Source organism: Mytilus californianus, unplaced genomic scaffold (assembly GCF_021869535.1).
Source record: "Mytilus californianus isolate M0D057914Y unplaced genomic scaffold, xbMytCali1.0.p SCAF_1, whole genome shotgun sequence".
NCBI lineage: Eukaryota > Metazoa > Mollusca > Bivalvia > Mytilida > Mytilidae > Mytilus > Mytilus californianus.
Window position 1 is genome coordinate 30,393,425 of NW_026262581.1, and position 17,371 is coordinate 30,410,795.

The window sequence follows — 17,371 nt, forward strand, 5'->3', positions numbered from 1 at the left end:
CCCACTATTCTCTATTCCTTATATTGTGTGCCCATTATTCTCTATTCCTTATATTGTTTGCCCATTATTCTCTATTCTTTATATTGTTTGCCCATTAAACTCTATTCCTTATTTTGTTTGCCCATTATTCTCTATTCCTTATATTGTTTGCCCATTATTCTCTATTCCTTATATTGTTTGCCCATTATTCTCTATTCTTTATTTGGTTTGCCCATTATTCTCCATTCCTTATATTGTTTGCCCATTATTCTCTATTCTTTATATTGTTTGCCCATTATTCTCTATTCCTTATATTGTCTGCCCATTATTCTCTATTCCTTATATTGTTTGCCCATTATTCTCTATTCCTTATATTGTTTGCCCATTAAACTCTATTCCTTATATTGTTTGCCCATTAAACTCTATTCCTTATATTGTTTGCCCATTATTCTCTATTCCTTATATTGCTTGCCCATTATTCTCCATTCCTTATATTGTTTGCCCATTAAACTCATTATTCTCTATTCCTTATATTGTTTGCCCATTAAACTCTATTTTTTATATTGTTTGCCCATTATTCTCTATTCCTTATATTGTTTTTCCCATTGAACTCTATTTTTTATATTGTTTGCCCATTATTCTCTATTCCTTATATTGTTTGCCCATTATTCTCTATTCCTTATATTGTTTGCCCATTATTCTCTATTCCTTATATTGTTTGCCCATTATTCTCTATTCTTTATATTGTTTGCCCATTAAACTCTATTCCTTATATTGTTTGCCCATTAAACTCTATTCCTTATATTGTTTGCCCATTATTCTCTATTCCTTATATTGTTTGCCCATTAAACTCATTATTCTCTATTCCTTATATTGTTTGCCCATTAAACTCTATTTTTTATATTGTTTGCCCATTATTCTCTATTCCTTATATTGTTTGCCCATTTAACTCTATTCCTTATATTGTTTGCCCATTATTCTCTATTCCTTATATTGTTTGCCCATTATTCTCTATTCTTTATATTGTTTGTACATTATTCTCTATTCCTTATATTGTTTGCCCATTATTCTCTATTCCTTATATTGTTTGCCCATTAAACTCTATTCCTTATATTGTTTGCCAATTATTCTCTATTCCTTATATTATTTGCCCATTATTCTCTATTCTTTATATTGTTTGCCCATTACTCTTTATTCCTTATATTGTTTGCCCATTAAACTCTATTCCTTATATTGTTTGCCCATTATTCTCTATTCCTTATATTGTTTGCCCATTATTCTCTATTCTTTATATTGTTTGTCCACTATTCTCTATTCCTTATATTGTTTGCCCATTATTCTCTATTCCTTATATTGTTTGCCCATTATTCTCTATTCTTTATATTGTTTGCCCATTAAACTCTATTCCTTATATTGTTTGCCCATTATTCTCTATTCCTTATATTGTTTGCCCATTATTCTCTATTCCTTATATTGTTTGCCCATTATTCTCTATTCTTTATTTGGTTTGCCCATTATTCTCCATTCCTTATATTGTTTGCCCATTAAACTCTATTCTTTATATTGTTTGCCCATTATTCTCTATTCCTTATATTGTTTGCCCATTATTCTCTATTCCTTATATTGTTTGCCCATTATTCTCTATTCCTTATTTTGTTTGCCCATTATTCTCTATTCCTTATATTGTTTGCCCATTATTCTCTATTCTTTATATTTAAGCACCCTATTATTCCCTACTCTTTATCTTTTTGGCCTATTTTTCTCTATTCATAATTTGTTTTGCTCGTTTTTTGTAGTATTGGCCCATTATTCTCTATTCTGCGAACCCCATTCAGACCCTCATCTATGGTCCTCAGTATGTCAAATTCTAGCTGTCGTGTCCTGTATTCGACGTATTTCTTGAATGTATCTATCACTCAGACAAAGTTTTCCGGCAATATCGGAGATTTTTTTTCTTTTAATCGTAAGTTTAAAAATAGAAATTGCTTTCTAAAGTATTTGAATTGTCTGATAACAGATTTTTGTATAAATGATAAACATGAGGAAACAATCAATTTCCACTTTAATTTAATCAAATAACGATAAGCGATTAAGGAAAGCAGATTATGCATGGTTGGTAATATATGTTTTAAGGCATTTATACTATAAATTATAAAATGATTTTTTTTCAATGATGTTCCTTTCCAATACCAGATATATATGGACTGTTCTGTTAGTTGAAAAGGGAAATATCTTCAAAGTACCCAATGGGGGATCCATGGAGGGGGGAGGTGTTGCGGTGGTTGAAACTTCCCTTTTTGTTTGACAACTTGTGCTTTTGTATGGGGACATATGGTTTTAAGTTTCTGTGGGCAAAATTGTCTGTCCTCGTGTCCGTTTAATCTGTTTGTTTTAGGTATAAAAATTTAAAAAAAAATATAAAAGATCATATAAATCAATTACATGTGAAAGAGTTAAAATGTGGCAACTTGTGACAACATGTCCCCTACCAAAGCGCATGCCGTATACTGATTATAACCCCAAAGATAGCATTATGAGTATCCTTAAACCGGTGAGAAGGAAGACAACATGTGCCGTACAAAAGTGTATGCCGTATACTGATTATAACTCACAAAATAGCATTATGAGTATCTTTAGACCAGAGAATGAAGACAACATGTGCCACGGAACACTTCAAGATTCAGGCGCCTTGATACATTTATTGGAGATAACGTTTACTGAGAGTTATATAGCCATAGAAGGGAGCTAAACAAATATGTATCGGGGCAGTGATAATCAAACTAACTGCATGTTAAACTTAAATAAAAACGAAAAACACTTTCTTGTAGGACATGATTTTTTTTTTGCGATAATAGCCTTTCTCGAACTACATGTTCGTCCAAATTTGGTAATCGTTACTACTCTTAAACAGTTTGAAAGAGTGTTGTGAAACTTTCACATGATCTCATTGTTATATGTTATCGATCTGAACCACTCGGACAAAATCATTTAGCTTTCATTTTTCGAATCCTACTTTGTTCCGTCGGTCTCATTTAGGCTTGTTGTACAGTACATGTATGACGGCATGTATAGATGGTATACTTTGGAAATCCTTTTTTTTTTATCAGTCGTGCAGGATATAACTTACCATTCAATCACATCAAACTGTTTTTATTTTATACGTACTAGATCTGTGAAAACTCTACGACTGAGACATTCTCTTTCGGATAACCAAGGGTTATCTAGAACAACCATCACCATTCACATTTACTTCGTGTGAATTTTATCCCAACAACCCAAAAATGTTATATCTGCTCTTTTTTGAGGTAGCAAAAATTCTGAGAAAAAGTACAAAATACTCATTTCAAAGAAAATGTAAAAAAAATAATCATTTCACATTGGCAAAATTATGTGGATTTAAATGACTTTATGAAATTTTCGGTAGCTGACTTCTAATATATCAAAGTTTTATGATTTGACAGACAAATATTTGATTCCTATATCTCAAAGTAAATTATAGTATCTTGAACCTATCGTTGTGATATACTATCCTGACATTTTATACCTCCTCCTGGATGTTTACTGAAGATAGTTCACTTTCACATTTATTGCCACTGCATGATCAGTATTTTATATAAAAGTTCGAGGACTAAGGTTGGACAGAATGAAGACGCATTTCTCGTGATCTTTCCTTTCGATGTCTTTATACATAGACATCAACGATGCCTTCAGTCAGTACGATGTTGTCGTGTTTAAGAGGGTATGGATGGGATTTACAGAAAAGAGAATAATGGGCAAAATGTGCAGAACAAATGGCAAAAAAAAGAATAGAGAAAAATAGGGGAAAAAAAATAAAGAATAGACAAAAATATAGGGAAAAATAAAATAGAGAAAAATAGGGGGAAAAATAAAGAATAGAGAAATGAAGGACCCCATCCAGACCCTCGTTTTATGGAGTTCCATGTTTGTTCTAAATAATATTCTGCCTTTTAGACCTAAATTTACTCGACTTTACAATCTCGAAAATGTTTAATTTTCCATATTACAAAACGTATATTTTTAATTTTAAAGATTATGATTTATTTTGCTACGAACTTTATATATTTCCCATATTTTGTTTGTTTGTTGGTTTCTTTTGATAATTATTGAACAGTTTTTCCAAAATAATTTCTCATATGAATAGAAGAAGATGAGGGATATACATCAATGTTGAGACAGCAACCCAACAGCACAACAAATCAAGCTGTTTACTACAGTATCGAAAATAAATATGGGGTAGATAAAATTTATCTTAATTCAATATTGTAATCAGAACATAACTAAATGTCATTAGAATGAGAAACATTGAAATAACAGGGAATTATTCACACAAAAAGTGTAATTGAGGATTATATCATTTAGTTGATATCGGCATATTGCTATAGAATGTCGCGACAAAAAAATCGACTTATATTCAATCTGATTAAAATAAGACTACACGAGCGACAAACAAATATCACATAGAAAAGTGACAGATCTGATTATAATCAGGTTAAAATAAGAGCTGTCTTCCACGAGAAAATGAAATGATCACATGTAGCATGTTGATTGAAACAAGTTGACATAATCCTTTTTAATGGCTGATTGCCTATGCGATTTGTCCTATTTGTACTTACATGAGCAACACGACAGTGTCACATGTGGAGCAGTATCTACTTACCCTTCCGTACCACCAGAGATTACCGCCGGTTTCTGGTGGGGTTCGTGATTCTCAGTCTTTAGTTTTTTATCTTCAAAATTGTATTTGCGTCTTTTTGGCGTGAGAATAACGGAGGAATGAGTTTCATACACAATTAGTTTGTAATCTGTAATGTCGAAATAAGATTTATCTTCTTTTTTTAATTTAATGAAAGATCAGCTGATTGAATGTATACGAGGGGCTCTCGTAACGGTATAATCTGACGTTAAGAAATCATCAATCAATCAATCAATTTAATTAAAAAGAAAGGGTTTCCATTTTACGCTAAAAAAAATTTAGAGATGAAATAAGAATTTGAAACCAAATATACATGACCTGAGAATATTCCTTATTTCCTAGAAGCATCCTACGCACCAGTACAGTATGATACAAACAGATCGATATGGGTATATATATATATACATAAAAGAGGTTTCGGACTAAAATGGTATGATGAAAAGATATCGAAACATTAAAACTATTATAAATCAAAAGGAATAAGAAAACAATTAAAAATATATGCTGAACTCTTTACGTACGCTGGTACATTCTAAGAATAACTTATAATTGCGATGGTGAACATTTAATAGTGCAATAAGAGTGCATGTGTTCTGTAACAAGAGTTTAGAAAGTTTTATTTGTCCATTTAAGGTGAGAAACTCTTTATTTCCTTGTCAAAAAGTTCATTGAAGAATATCAAGTACCTATTTCCGAGCTCTTGACACCGAAACTTCGATGATTGATAAGGATGTTTTTAAACAGACGAACGTTGTCACGTGACGGAAGCTGTGTACATCCTTCGGAAATTTATCTCCAGGCTAGTTGATGAGTGAGCAGAAAAACCAATACTATATATCACTTGATTAATTGATTTATTGATGCATTGCATTGCATTGATTCATTGATTATTCATTCAAGTTAAAGCTGAGATTATGCATGCCAAGATGTAGTCAACAATACTACTGAACCCAGTATATGGAGAGCACAGACGATTTGGACATGGACCCCCTTTTATCTTTTCGGTGTTTCAATTTTTTTAGTAAATCTAAATCTCTATAATACATTTCAACTTGTTTTATCTTATTTAATGTGTTCTTGCTATGAACTGTCTTAAAGTTAATAAAAAGAGCAGGAATACTTCAAATAACGCCTGTGATAAACTGTTTATTAATATCTATTTTATTTACTAGCACTTCATCTTTTTTTAATAGATATAAGAAGATGTGGTATGAGTGCCAATGAGACAACTCTCCATCCAAGTCAAAATTTATAAAAATAAACCATTATAGGTCACAGTACGGTCTTCAACACGGAGCCTTGGCTCACACCGAACAGTAAGCTATAAAGGGCCCCCAAAATTACTAGTGTAAAACCATTCAAATGGAAAAACCAACGGTCTAATCTATATAAAAAACGAGAATGTCGTTTTTCACCACAGAGTTTGTACTATTATAAGGATTGGTCATGAAATGGAGAAAATACTCGGCAAATCATTTAAGACGTGCTCATCTTTTTATTACTTTAAAATAAACTTATGATATTGTGTTTATACGTTCATTTTACTTTCCATATTTCAAGGGTTCTTATTGGTAAACTTGAAGTCATCTTTTCAAAAGTGTTACGGACTTCACCATGATTTGCTTGATTGTAAGGGAATACATGTATCACAGATGACCACGGATCCATATGTTCCACTTGTAACCACAATTACGTCCTCTTTCCTCGTTTTCTGACATCCGCCGAATGCAACTTGTCAATGAATTTTTAGTTGTAATGATACACGACACGTGGAGCAGAAATTGCTGACCCTTTTAGTGCATCGGTTTTGGTTTTGATGATTGTGATGCTCAAACTTCAAACTTCTGTGTAGTGTCTTGTAAAATGTTGTTTGTCTATTCCTTTTTTATTGATGCTTTCTTTTGCACATTGTGTTGTTTGTCTATTCCTTTTTTTTTTTATTGTTTCTCTCTTTTGCCCATTGTGTTGTTTGTCTATTCCTTTTTTATTGTTTCTTTCTTTTGCCCATTGTGTTGTTTGTCTTTCTTCGTCTAGTGGCTTTTGATTGCTCGTCTCTCCCCCTTTTTTATCAAACTGAAGTTCGTCATTTATTCATTCCAAAGCCCATTTAAACCATGCGAAGAATTTGCAACGGTTCAGTAACATATCATGCCGACATATTTACCATTGGGCCTGATAATCATGTTGTGACGTCATTAACTGGCATGCTATTTATATCTTTTCCTGTGATTGCTAGGACTAACCTTGAAACTCTTCTATTTCTTTGAATTGTGAAGTACAAGTATTTAAAGCACCGTTTCCTTTTATTTTCAATGGAAAATGGGATAAGTACCTGTAGATAACATGTCTTTAAGCTGTAGCGAATCAAAGAATGACTTTTACTTCCTAAAACCGTCTGCTGAAAATGTTATATATACTAAGGTGTAAAACTTGTATCTGATCCATTTGTCATTTTGAACAATAAAACATGTTGTTGATGTGGTTCATAAGTGTTTTTCGTTCCTCGTTTTTTACATAGATTAGACCGTTGGTTTTCCTGTTTGAATGGTTTTACACTAGTCATTTTGGGGGCCCTTTATAGCTTGCTGTTCGGTGTGAGCCAAGGCTCCGTGTTGAAGGCCGTACTTTGACCTATAATGGTTTACTTTTGCAAATTGTGACTTGGATGGAGAGTTGTCTTATTGGCACTCATACCACATCTTCTTATATCTATTAAATTAACCGTCTGGTTTAAGTTTTGTATATACTTAGCCATCTTAACTTCCTTCGTGTCTATTATATGACAGTATTTGTTCCTTTTACCTGGTAGAGCTATACCAAAGTCTGCAAAAGACATCTATGCGTCAGCTATGTACAATGACGAGAAACGTGTCGTTTTGAATGTTAATTACTATATATGTAGTACTACCGGTATTTTATTGATTAAGAAATATTTCATTTTTTACTAGTATCTACTATACAGTCTGGTATGAAATGACAAGTGCATGTACATGAAAACTTGCACAACATGCAGTTAACACTAAAGTAGCAAATGATTTAAGATTTTCCCAGTGTTTTTCAAGCCATATATCTATCCGAATATTGCACCGTGATAAATAACCGGTTCGTGTTGGCTGTACCAGGGTTGTAAATTTCATTTTGACGTCGATATTACCGTTTTGTGTTGAGTTTTAAGACACGAGAGCCATATTAAGTCATAAAATGGAGAGGTATGTACACAGTTTATATTTACGGTTTATATTTACATCGGTCGTCATCTTTGTAAATTAAGTGAAGTAGCTGCGTTTTACGATCACTCTACCAACATTATAATCAAAAGCCTGTAATTTATATTCATACTGCGGGGAACGACAGCTCCAAAGATGGAATAGAATGTATTTATATAAAAATCATCATTTGACTATAACCACATTCTAAGGTAACATGGGTATAGAAATATAGCTATTTTTATGAATAATCTAGTACCAGTTGCTTTTTGGAAACACATACTTTTGGTGTCAAAAAGAATGCATTTGCATTAAAAGAATCCTGACCTTCACAAGGAAAAACTATTACGTCGCAAAAAAACATATGGAAGCCCTTTTTACAAGAACAGTTACGACTAAAGTAGATCTTAAAGTATACTTAAACGTTTATGACTGACGAGTATTTTTCTCGTATGATTATTGTGAAATTAACCCTTGGACAAATCGAGACTATTATAGAAGGCTCCAATAGTTACATATACCGGTTAGTCCGATATTACTCCGACGTCAGACGTAAGAAAATATTCGGAATAATGCCGAGAAAAAGGTTAATCACGAAGACGTAATCATATCTTAAAAAAACTTTGAAAACCATAGGTTGGTAAAAATAACCAGGAGCATTTCTGGAAAAGTGCATGCCGTATTATACACTTCATTCAGCGGAGGTATTTTAATTGTTAAAACTCCCAGACCGTTCCTATTCAGCTTTTTACTCCAAACCGCTTCATGGGTTTCGTGGTACCAAATGTGCTTTGTTTGGAGCAGGAGTTCCTGTTTCTACATCTGCGATCAACTTTGCCTAACGAGGCTTTTAATACTTTGTAAAGTTCATAGAACAATACACGAAAGATGACTATAGATGACTTGATTTTTGTCGTTAGGTTGCTGTCTCATGGACGCATACGATATTACACAATTGCTCTTTATCATGTAATTAATGATAATTTCTTGTTTTTTGTTCATCGATTTTTCAAAAAAGATTTTTAAAAATTTGTCGATTATGAATTTTTCACCGCGAGTTCCATACTAACACCACTTATAACTATTCAAATCAATTTATTTTTTGTAGTTGGTCATCATTTTTTTTTGTCCAAAGTACTTATTTCGCTATAGCAAATCTAAACCCAAGCAAACTACACCAACCTGGCACAACAAATTCATCATGCCATGTAACAAAGCACAGAAAGGCAAACAATTATTTAGTAAACATTAAACGATTAAAGCACTACTGTTCTCCCCTAAAGCAGTTTCCCCCTATCATTACAGGTTAATCCTGGGACTAGTATATAGTATGTCCCAGGTACTTTCCCGTCTGTTAAATCCAAATTTATGAAATTTACCTTTGGAGGGAGGGGTCCTACTTTCTGACTTCTCTTGGTCCGCCGAGTTCCTGGTGGCTCTCGTTGTTTTCAATTCCCTGGACGGAAGTTGATATTTTGAAGTTGAAAGATACATCCTATATGAAACGTTTAAAAGTCAACACCGAAAGATGTCACGGGAATTTCACAGCTTTTGCAGTTTTCCAGGTGAATGACGTCATTTGGTATGGCCCGAAACATCAAAATCCTTGAGTTGGTGTTTGTATTTGCAATACTAACATTAAAAAATTATTTGATTTTTGGCAGGAAAAGTTTCCTCTACATCTTTCACTTGGTATAAAGACGAAATGAATATGAAACCATATTAAAGCATACGCGTGTTGTACAAGATCAGGGGAGGATTGAGCGCTCACAAACATATAAATCCATCCCGCCCAATTCGTATGTGCCTGTCCAAATTCAGGAGCCTGATTTTCAGTCGTTGTCGTTGGATGCTGCCTGTCTCGGTTATTAGCTTGTCGTTTATTGTTTTTGGCATAAATCCGGCGCTTGGTTTTCTCTTCTGATTTGTTTCACATTAAGTAATTCCGGGGCCTTTAATAGCTCATTATACGGTATGGGTTTTGCTCATTGTTGAAGGCTATACAGTGCCCTTTAGTTATTGATATTCTCGTCCTTTGGTCTCTGGTGAATATATGTCTCATTGGCAAATCAAACCACATCTCCTTATCCTTATAGAAAAAAAACAAGAATTTCAAATATTTCACTTGCTGTGTATTTGTTATTATATTGAGAAATATATGTTGCTAGGCAAAAATATTTAATGTATAGCCTAGAAAGGCCAAACTAGTAAAACAATATTAAGATAATAAGAGTATAAGTGGTGAGAATGGAGAACAACAATCAATCTATCATGAACTGAGTTATAAATAGGGTTCTACAGTTTTGGTTTTTTTTAATTTTCATTCGCATACCTGACATAGGGTCTAGGAACATTTTTGTTGCCAATGGAGACGGTACATTCTACTAATAAAGTATTCCATGACAGATTACACTGGCACTGAACAAGGTTAGGAGGAACATTTCAGTGAAAAGGTAAACCATTATCCATGAAGATTTCGGATGAAAAGCGTAATGTTTCACAAACTCCCCCCCCCCTTTTTTTCGTCGGTTTAATGAAGGATTATTGGTATGATCTACTATAATGTGTTGCATCTCTTACTTTTTCACGGATGTAAAGACCCCAAAAGCAGCCTGGAAAAATCACGTAATGGTAAAGTTATATAATGATATCTTTAATATTTCCTTAATCGATCAATTTTTAGATTCGAAGGTCAATCGAGTGTCTTACAAACATTAGTGACTGCACAATTTTTTTTTACCAAATATAACCTACTTTTCATCATGTTTGGTAAGTATCTTGTCACAACGATATGATCCCGTCATTCAAGATTCTGCCCTGTGACGTGTAGCAGGTGTGCGCCACACACATTTCTTGTTTATATCAACAGAAGTGTCAAAACTGTTTTCCAATTTTTATTCAAAAAATATAAATATAGCTATATAAAACATATGATATTCTCCATATATACAAAGTGTGTCCGGCATTTTCGTCGGAAACTGAAAATTTGAAACTATACAATATTTATTTAAAGCACTTGATCGTCAATATAAATATGTTTTCTTTTTCTTTTTGAGATATTAATGCACTAATTAAAAGGTTAGACCATGCCAAATTAAGTTTTGGACTACAAAATTCTTAACAATTCTAAATTTTCTGCTAAACTTTTCTTTGAATATGTAGAAAAAATCATTGTCCCATGAAGCAGAAATTAATTTGGCGTAGCCTTACATATATTGGCACAAAAAAAATATATGAGCACAAAAAGGTAAGTTACCCGTGGACTTACTGGAATGAATCAGTATCCATTGTGAATTTCAGATGAACATTAATGTACACATTCAGATAACAATGGGTTTGATAAGTTCATAGTGTTTGTGCCAGTGGAATTATTTTCAGTTTTTCCATCTCCGTTGATTTCACTGAAAAAAGGTAATGTAGTAGTATGTTCAAACTGTATCCCGGTATACTGGTCTGCACCTCTTTGGCACCTGTCGATATGATGAAGATAAGTGCTGTTCCCTTCTTCCAGGTACTGGTCAAATTCATTTCTATCAACCTCGTTCACACAAAGTCCAGGTTGAAAGTTCATATTTGAATTAGAGCGAACTGAGCAAGGTAAATATGTATTTGGAGTAGCATGTGTTGCTTCAGAAAACTGATGATGTGGATATTGGCTGTTACTTGTGACTGGCTTAAAGCTTGAAGGTGCTGCACCTACAGATGGAACATGAGAATTGTCTTGTTTTTCAGCAAACTGTCCACTATAAAAAGGTTGGCGACTAACTAATGCTCGGAGAGTCGTTAAACTGTCAGAGCTTGTAGTCAAACATGTGCTTGTTGGTGAATAAAATGGTGGTGTCGGTTTCAAGGGTTGCATCGAAGCTGATCGTAAAACGTCTGAAAAAGGAGAATTTTTCGATAGATTCGAATTGTAGTCCATTGACAAAAAGTTTTTCGTTATATGGGTATTTTCTGATCTCATATCTCTTACTGCTGGATTTGGTTGCCCACTTGCTGCTGAGACGTTCCAAAATTGTTGCAGATACAATGGCGTTGACGAAATTGCTCTTTCCGGCGTCTGGTTTCTTTTACCAGACGACCGGAAACTGTCTCCAGAAGAGTCCGTCTCACTATAATGTCTGTTTTCCACACTGGATTTATTATAGACTACATTTGAACTGGAATAGTTGTAGTTTCTGCTTGGTTTGTCGACTGATTTTACTTTCTTATTATTTTTTCGTCTTCTTGGTTTGTATTTATATTCCGGATGGTCTACCATGTGTTGCTGACGTAGCCTTTCAGCTTCTTCCAAAAAAGGCTTCTTTTCATCTTCTGGTAAATCTTTCCATTTCTTTCCTGAAATATACAGAAAACTACGTATATTGTATCCATATTTAATACAATTTTAGGTATCCAGGACATGTTTCATTCCAAAACAAAATTCGTGAAATAAATTCAAAGAAAGATTCTACTGGAATGTAATTTTATAGTTTTGTACTGTTATTTACGAAAGCATATTAAAATTAAAAAAATGCTCCTGACTTATGATATTTGAGCCTAAAAACATGAAATAAAAATGATTTTGCAGGAAATTATCCTTTTTTGAATCGAATTTATACAACTTTGCCATTAAGATTTCAACATGCTTCTTCTGGTATTTTTTTTTTTTATTATTTATTTAAATGTTTTTTAAATATCTTTTTTAAAATTCTTTAATTTAGTAAATACTTTCTTCATTTATGATTTATAACTACTGATTAAAATATACCAATTAACTGGCTACAATCAATTCTATATTTACATCAATTAAAGGAAATCAAAATTTATTAAAAAAATATACATGTATAACATAGTACATGTATATAACTGAATTTTTAAACCGTAAAATTTACAAACTGACAACAGTCATAATGGTTTGACATTTGTAAATTTACCATTATCACCTAAATAAACAATGGAAGGCGAAAAATAAATAAAGCAATAATAAATATCATGGATTACTGAATCATAAATATTTCATTTCTCAATCCCAGTAATACTCTAAAAATCCACGAATTATGTTCGGATGACAAGAACTGGACAGGGAAGCATTAATTTACAGAGCAAAGACAGAATCCTAAAATAGGTTAATTTTTTCCTGACCAATGTACTTTAAACAAAAACGAAAACGATTTTACAGATTTATTTTAATTTAAATTTAATTTCAGTTTTTATCATTTTTTTAGTAACAATATGATGAAACTATGAATTAAATGAAACAAAACATAGAATTCATGCAAAAATTAACTGTTTTGAAAGAAATTGTTGTAAAATATATGTCTGGTTAATGTCAAAGGAATTAAGATAACATCATATCAAGAAATTTCTCAGGTTATTCTCAAACTAAGTATAACATAAAAACATTGATAATTAAAAATTGATAAAGTGTATTATACAGCATTTTTCTGCAACTCGCATGCCCTTACTTATTATTGTTAATGTAAAACAATCTAAGATAAAGAGCAAAAAATGAGAAAAAAATACATGTGGAATTTCAAGTCCCATTTCTTTTATCATTTGAGTTGTTTTACATTTTTTCATATCGGGGCATTTTATGGCTATACGGTATGGGTTTTTTCTCATTGTTGAAGGCCGAACATTGACCTAAGGCTATAGTTGCTTGCATCCATTTCATTTTGGAATTTCATGGATAGTTGTTTCATTGACAATCATACCACATTGATCTCCTTATTTTTATACAAATGGCAAAAATATTGGGTTATAAGACAAAAATTAAACAATTAGAAACATAAATAATAGAAGTTATATAAAATTTCCAATGCCTCGTATGTATGTATAAGTAATGGAGTTGCGATGAAAGGGACAGAAAATAAAAACAACTATTAAACATACCTAGCATTTTACTAAGGTCGGCATTGTGAACGTCCGGATTTTCATCAGCTAATTTCTTTCGTTCTGTTTTCGCCCAAACCATGAATGCGTTCATCGGGCGACGTATCCTTTCTTCTTTTTTATAAGGAGAGCAACCTGTATCCCTTTGGTCACTATAATATCCATAAGGTTCCGGCCAATAATGGTAACTCTCCTGAATGTTGCCCAGCGGCGGAGAATACATTCCAAAATTATCAGCTAGTCTCATTTGCATTGTTCTATATATCTCCTGAAGTTTTAATATCAAAACATTTGCTGAAGACAACTCTCTTTGGACAACTTATTTCTTTTTATAGTTAGATTGAAAATTTGATTTGAGCTGATCAGCTTATACACTTTTATCACTAAGTTTCTCTCCTGTAATAACAATTTAACTTCTTGACAAGGCGTGTATATACACAAACTGATAGCATTACTTTATGCAAATACTCAGACGCTCCTCCCATTTTCAAAATTTTTCAAATAGCAAATTTTACAATTACTCATTATGAAGTGTAATGACACACGACACACTGTTTTGTTTCCTTTGTGTTGCTATCAAAACTTGTCAACTAATTAAGGGAAGTTAATACTAACGAGGAAATATTTAAAAGTAAATGAAATGTATATCTATTTATAATTAATACAAAATTTGTTGGTATTTTTTTTTCAATACTTTTTTTAAAAATTATTTATAAATTAACCACAGTGTATTCATTAATCAATTAAATGAAATTTGTTTATCATATCGTAATTAAAATGTTCTATTAGTGACCAGAGACATATACATATATATACATATCTCTGATTTGGTTCACGCGAATTTTTAGTCTGTATACATATGTTGACCTTGTCATCAATTTAACCCAAATAAACAATATATTCCATTCATTAATTTGATGCACCACATTCACATGCACATTCAAATATATTAATTTTTCTAATGAATGAACTGCACTTTTTTATATATTTTTTATTTTGAATAAATAGAGATTACACCTTATTTATTATTTCATACAAATTAAAAACATTTATATAGTTATGGGGAATATTTTTATGCACATTAACAATACAGAGATTTTATCTTTGTACAGACTAACCATGAAGAGTGACCCTCACATTTGTAATTTTTTCAAGTGGAGTTTTATAGTGCATATATTTTTTTTTAAGTTTCTATAATCAATGTCAACATGAAACTAGCTATGTGGTCTGTATTTCTTTGTAAATGGATGTCTCTGAGTGCATGTGTTGTATCAAAGTAACTTTTAGAGATGACTGTTTGATTTTTTAAAGAAATTAGGGATGAGGGTAAAATACAATTGTGTGAATAAATATGTTATGGCTATTGGTGAAAATAATAATACCTATAACATTTTTATCACTTTTTAATAATATGTTGTTAATTGCCGTGATAATAAATAATTATTTATTTGCACTTTCACAAACCATATTTATTTGCTCATTCATATTTTGATAATAAATAATAATTTATTTGCACTTTCACAAATCATATTTATTTGCTCATTCACGAAATATGTTTAATTCTGTCGATTTCCAACGACCGACACAAATTTAAAATAACTACTAGTATATATAATTCTCTTAATTTGTTTCACCAAAACCTAGAATATTTTACCCTCAATGGATAATTCAAGTTAATTCGTAAAATTTTAAAGCAACTTATCATGAATTTCCAATACAATTTGTAGGTATAATGATCAAGTAATAATACACATCTACTTTGTAGTATGAGAGCAATAGGAAATGAGTCCCACTACAGAATCGTATGCCGGCGTTTTTGATGAAAATGCGTATTCCAGGCAATCTTAAGGAAATTCTCAGTATTCTGAAATCCAAAACACTTTAGATTAATAGGGAGAGGTCAATGTGCTTCTAATCAGACTATTCAAAATGGTTGTGCGATCAGGGCTGACGTCTCAGATTAGATGTGTTAGTAGAATGGAGGTTGTTGGACATAGAATTCTTTTATCATAAAAAATGTTTTACTGTGTTTTTTCTAATATCTAACCCCAAGGGTATCCCGGTTTCTTCTTCAAGTTTCTCGGTTTAAGGGGTATAAAGCCCCCGCAAGGGACGTTTGTTTATAGTGTGCGGGATATATAAATTCTTTCAAATGTCAGTCTTTCGGAATAAGGACGTAAATTCGATACTCCGTGTATGGAATGAACCACGCCCTCTGCACGTATGAGAACCATTATATAACCTTTGAGATGTCCTTAGATAGCCAGTTGCAAAGCAAAAAGTATGTCCCTGCCAGCCTACCCTCCTTTTCCTGTTGCAGTCCAAAGAGGAATGGCCAATTTCCCCTGAATTCATTTCACACCAGGGCCATTTTCAAGAAGTCTATTAACCTTAACGAATTTTATAAAAGACTTTTTCTGTCGAAATTGTTTACAAAAACATGCAAAATTTGCAGTTTTTGTATCAAAATGCAACAGAAACATGCATTGCTGAATAATATTTTGAATTTATGGTAATAAATAAAATTATTGAAAAAAGTTTTTATTTATGTGTATGATATAGACTCGCGAATATTCAAATTCCAGTAGGACTCTAATTTTCAGGGGTGAAGGAGTCAAGGGAGGACAGGGGTGCAATTTCCACCCCCTAACATTTTGGAGAGGCAAACAAAAATTTTGAGGACATTGGCTTCGATGGTAAAAGATTATAGAAAGTTTTATATAAAAAAAGGAGATGTGGTATCATCACTTTTGCTTGTCACTTTCGAAAGTTTGTTCCCCACACATCTTTTAGTCTACTCCTACGCCACTGATTTTTATATATTAACCCTGTGACTGAAACAGACACTAGTACTCCGCAACTTGCCCTACCCTTTTCCCGCCTTTCGTCCCGGTTGATACACTCTACAAGAATCTATACCTATTGTATTTTTTGTAAATTTGTTCTCGTCTTGAATCATGACACATGAACTATTTGCCACTGGAAGTTAAACAAACAACAATCAATCAATCAATCTAATTCTAAGTTGTTTTTTTTTACATGCAAACATTTTTCACTGCATTTAGCGCTTTATTGAACCTTGGTAAACTTTGTACGATCTTTTGATTTTTTAAGACACAACTTACTGAAAAAGAATTTAAGATTTTGTAGTTGCCATCGATTTATTTGATTAGGAATTGGTGTAAAATTCGAAAAAAGTTGAGTTCCCCACTATCCATTTCAAACTTGGAAATAAAAAATAAAATAATGCATTCTTTACCTAAATATCCAGTATCATAGCTTCATGTGTGTATCTCAAATGTTGATAAAATTTTATGTGTGTGATCGTTTAACAAACTTATAAATGTTTGAAGATGCCTAAAACTACAATTTAATAGGGTTTTTTTCTTCACAAAATGATAAACATACATCCAAGGAGCTAGGACACTTCAAAGAAAAAAAAAATCTTTTGAAGGAACGATATACATTCTAAATTAGATACAAATTACCACATTTGGTTCCGAACATGCTTCACTTCAAAATTTTAACAAATGCATGAACTAATTTTTAATGCATAAAATTCGACTTCATAAGTAGTGAATAGCGATTATTATTATTT

At 32.3% G+C, this 17,371-nt stretch overlaps 1 protein-coding gene across 1 annotated transcript; it reads right to left on the minus strand.

Moving 5' to 3' along the window:
- Positions 1 to 10,779: 10,779 nt before the first annotated feature.
- Positions 10,780 to 14,217, minus strand: LOC127701264 (transcription factor Sox-17-beta.1-like). Its single transcript, XM_052205099.1, has 2 exons — positions 13,774 to 14,217; positions 10,780 to 12,237 (listed from the first exon to the last, which is right to left on the minus strand). The coding sequence occupies exons 1-2, from the start codon at positions 14,024 to 14,026 to the stop codon at positions 11,207 to 11,209; spliced, it is 1,284 nt and encodes a 427-aa protein (XP_052061059.1). The 5' UTR covers positions 14,027 to 14,217; the 3' UTR covers positions 10,780 to 11,206.
- Between the last annotated feature and the right edge of the window lie 3,154 nt (positions 14,218 to 17,371).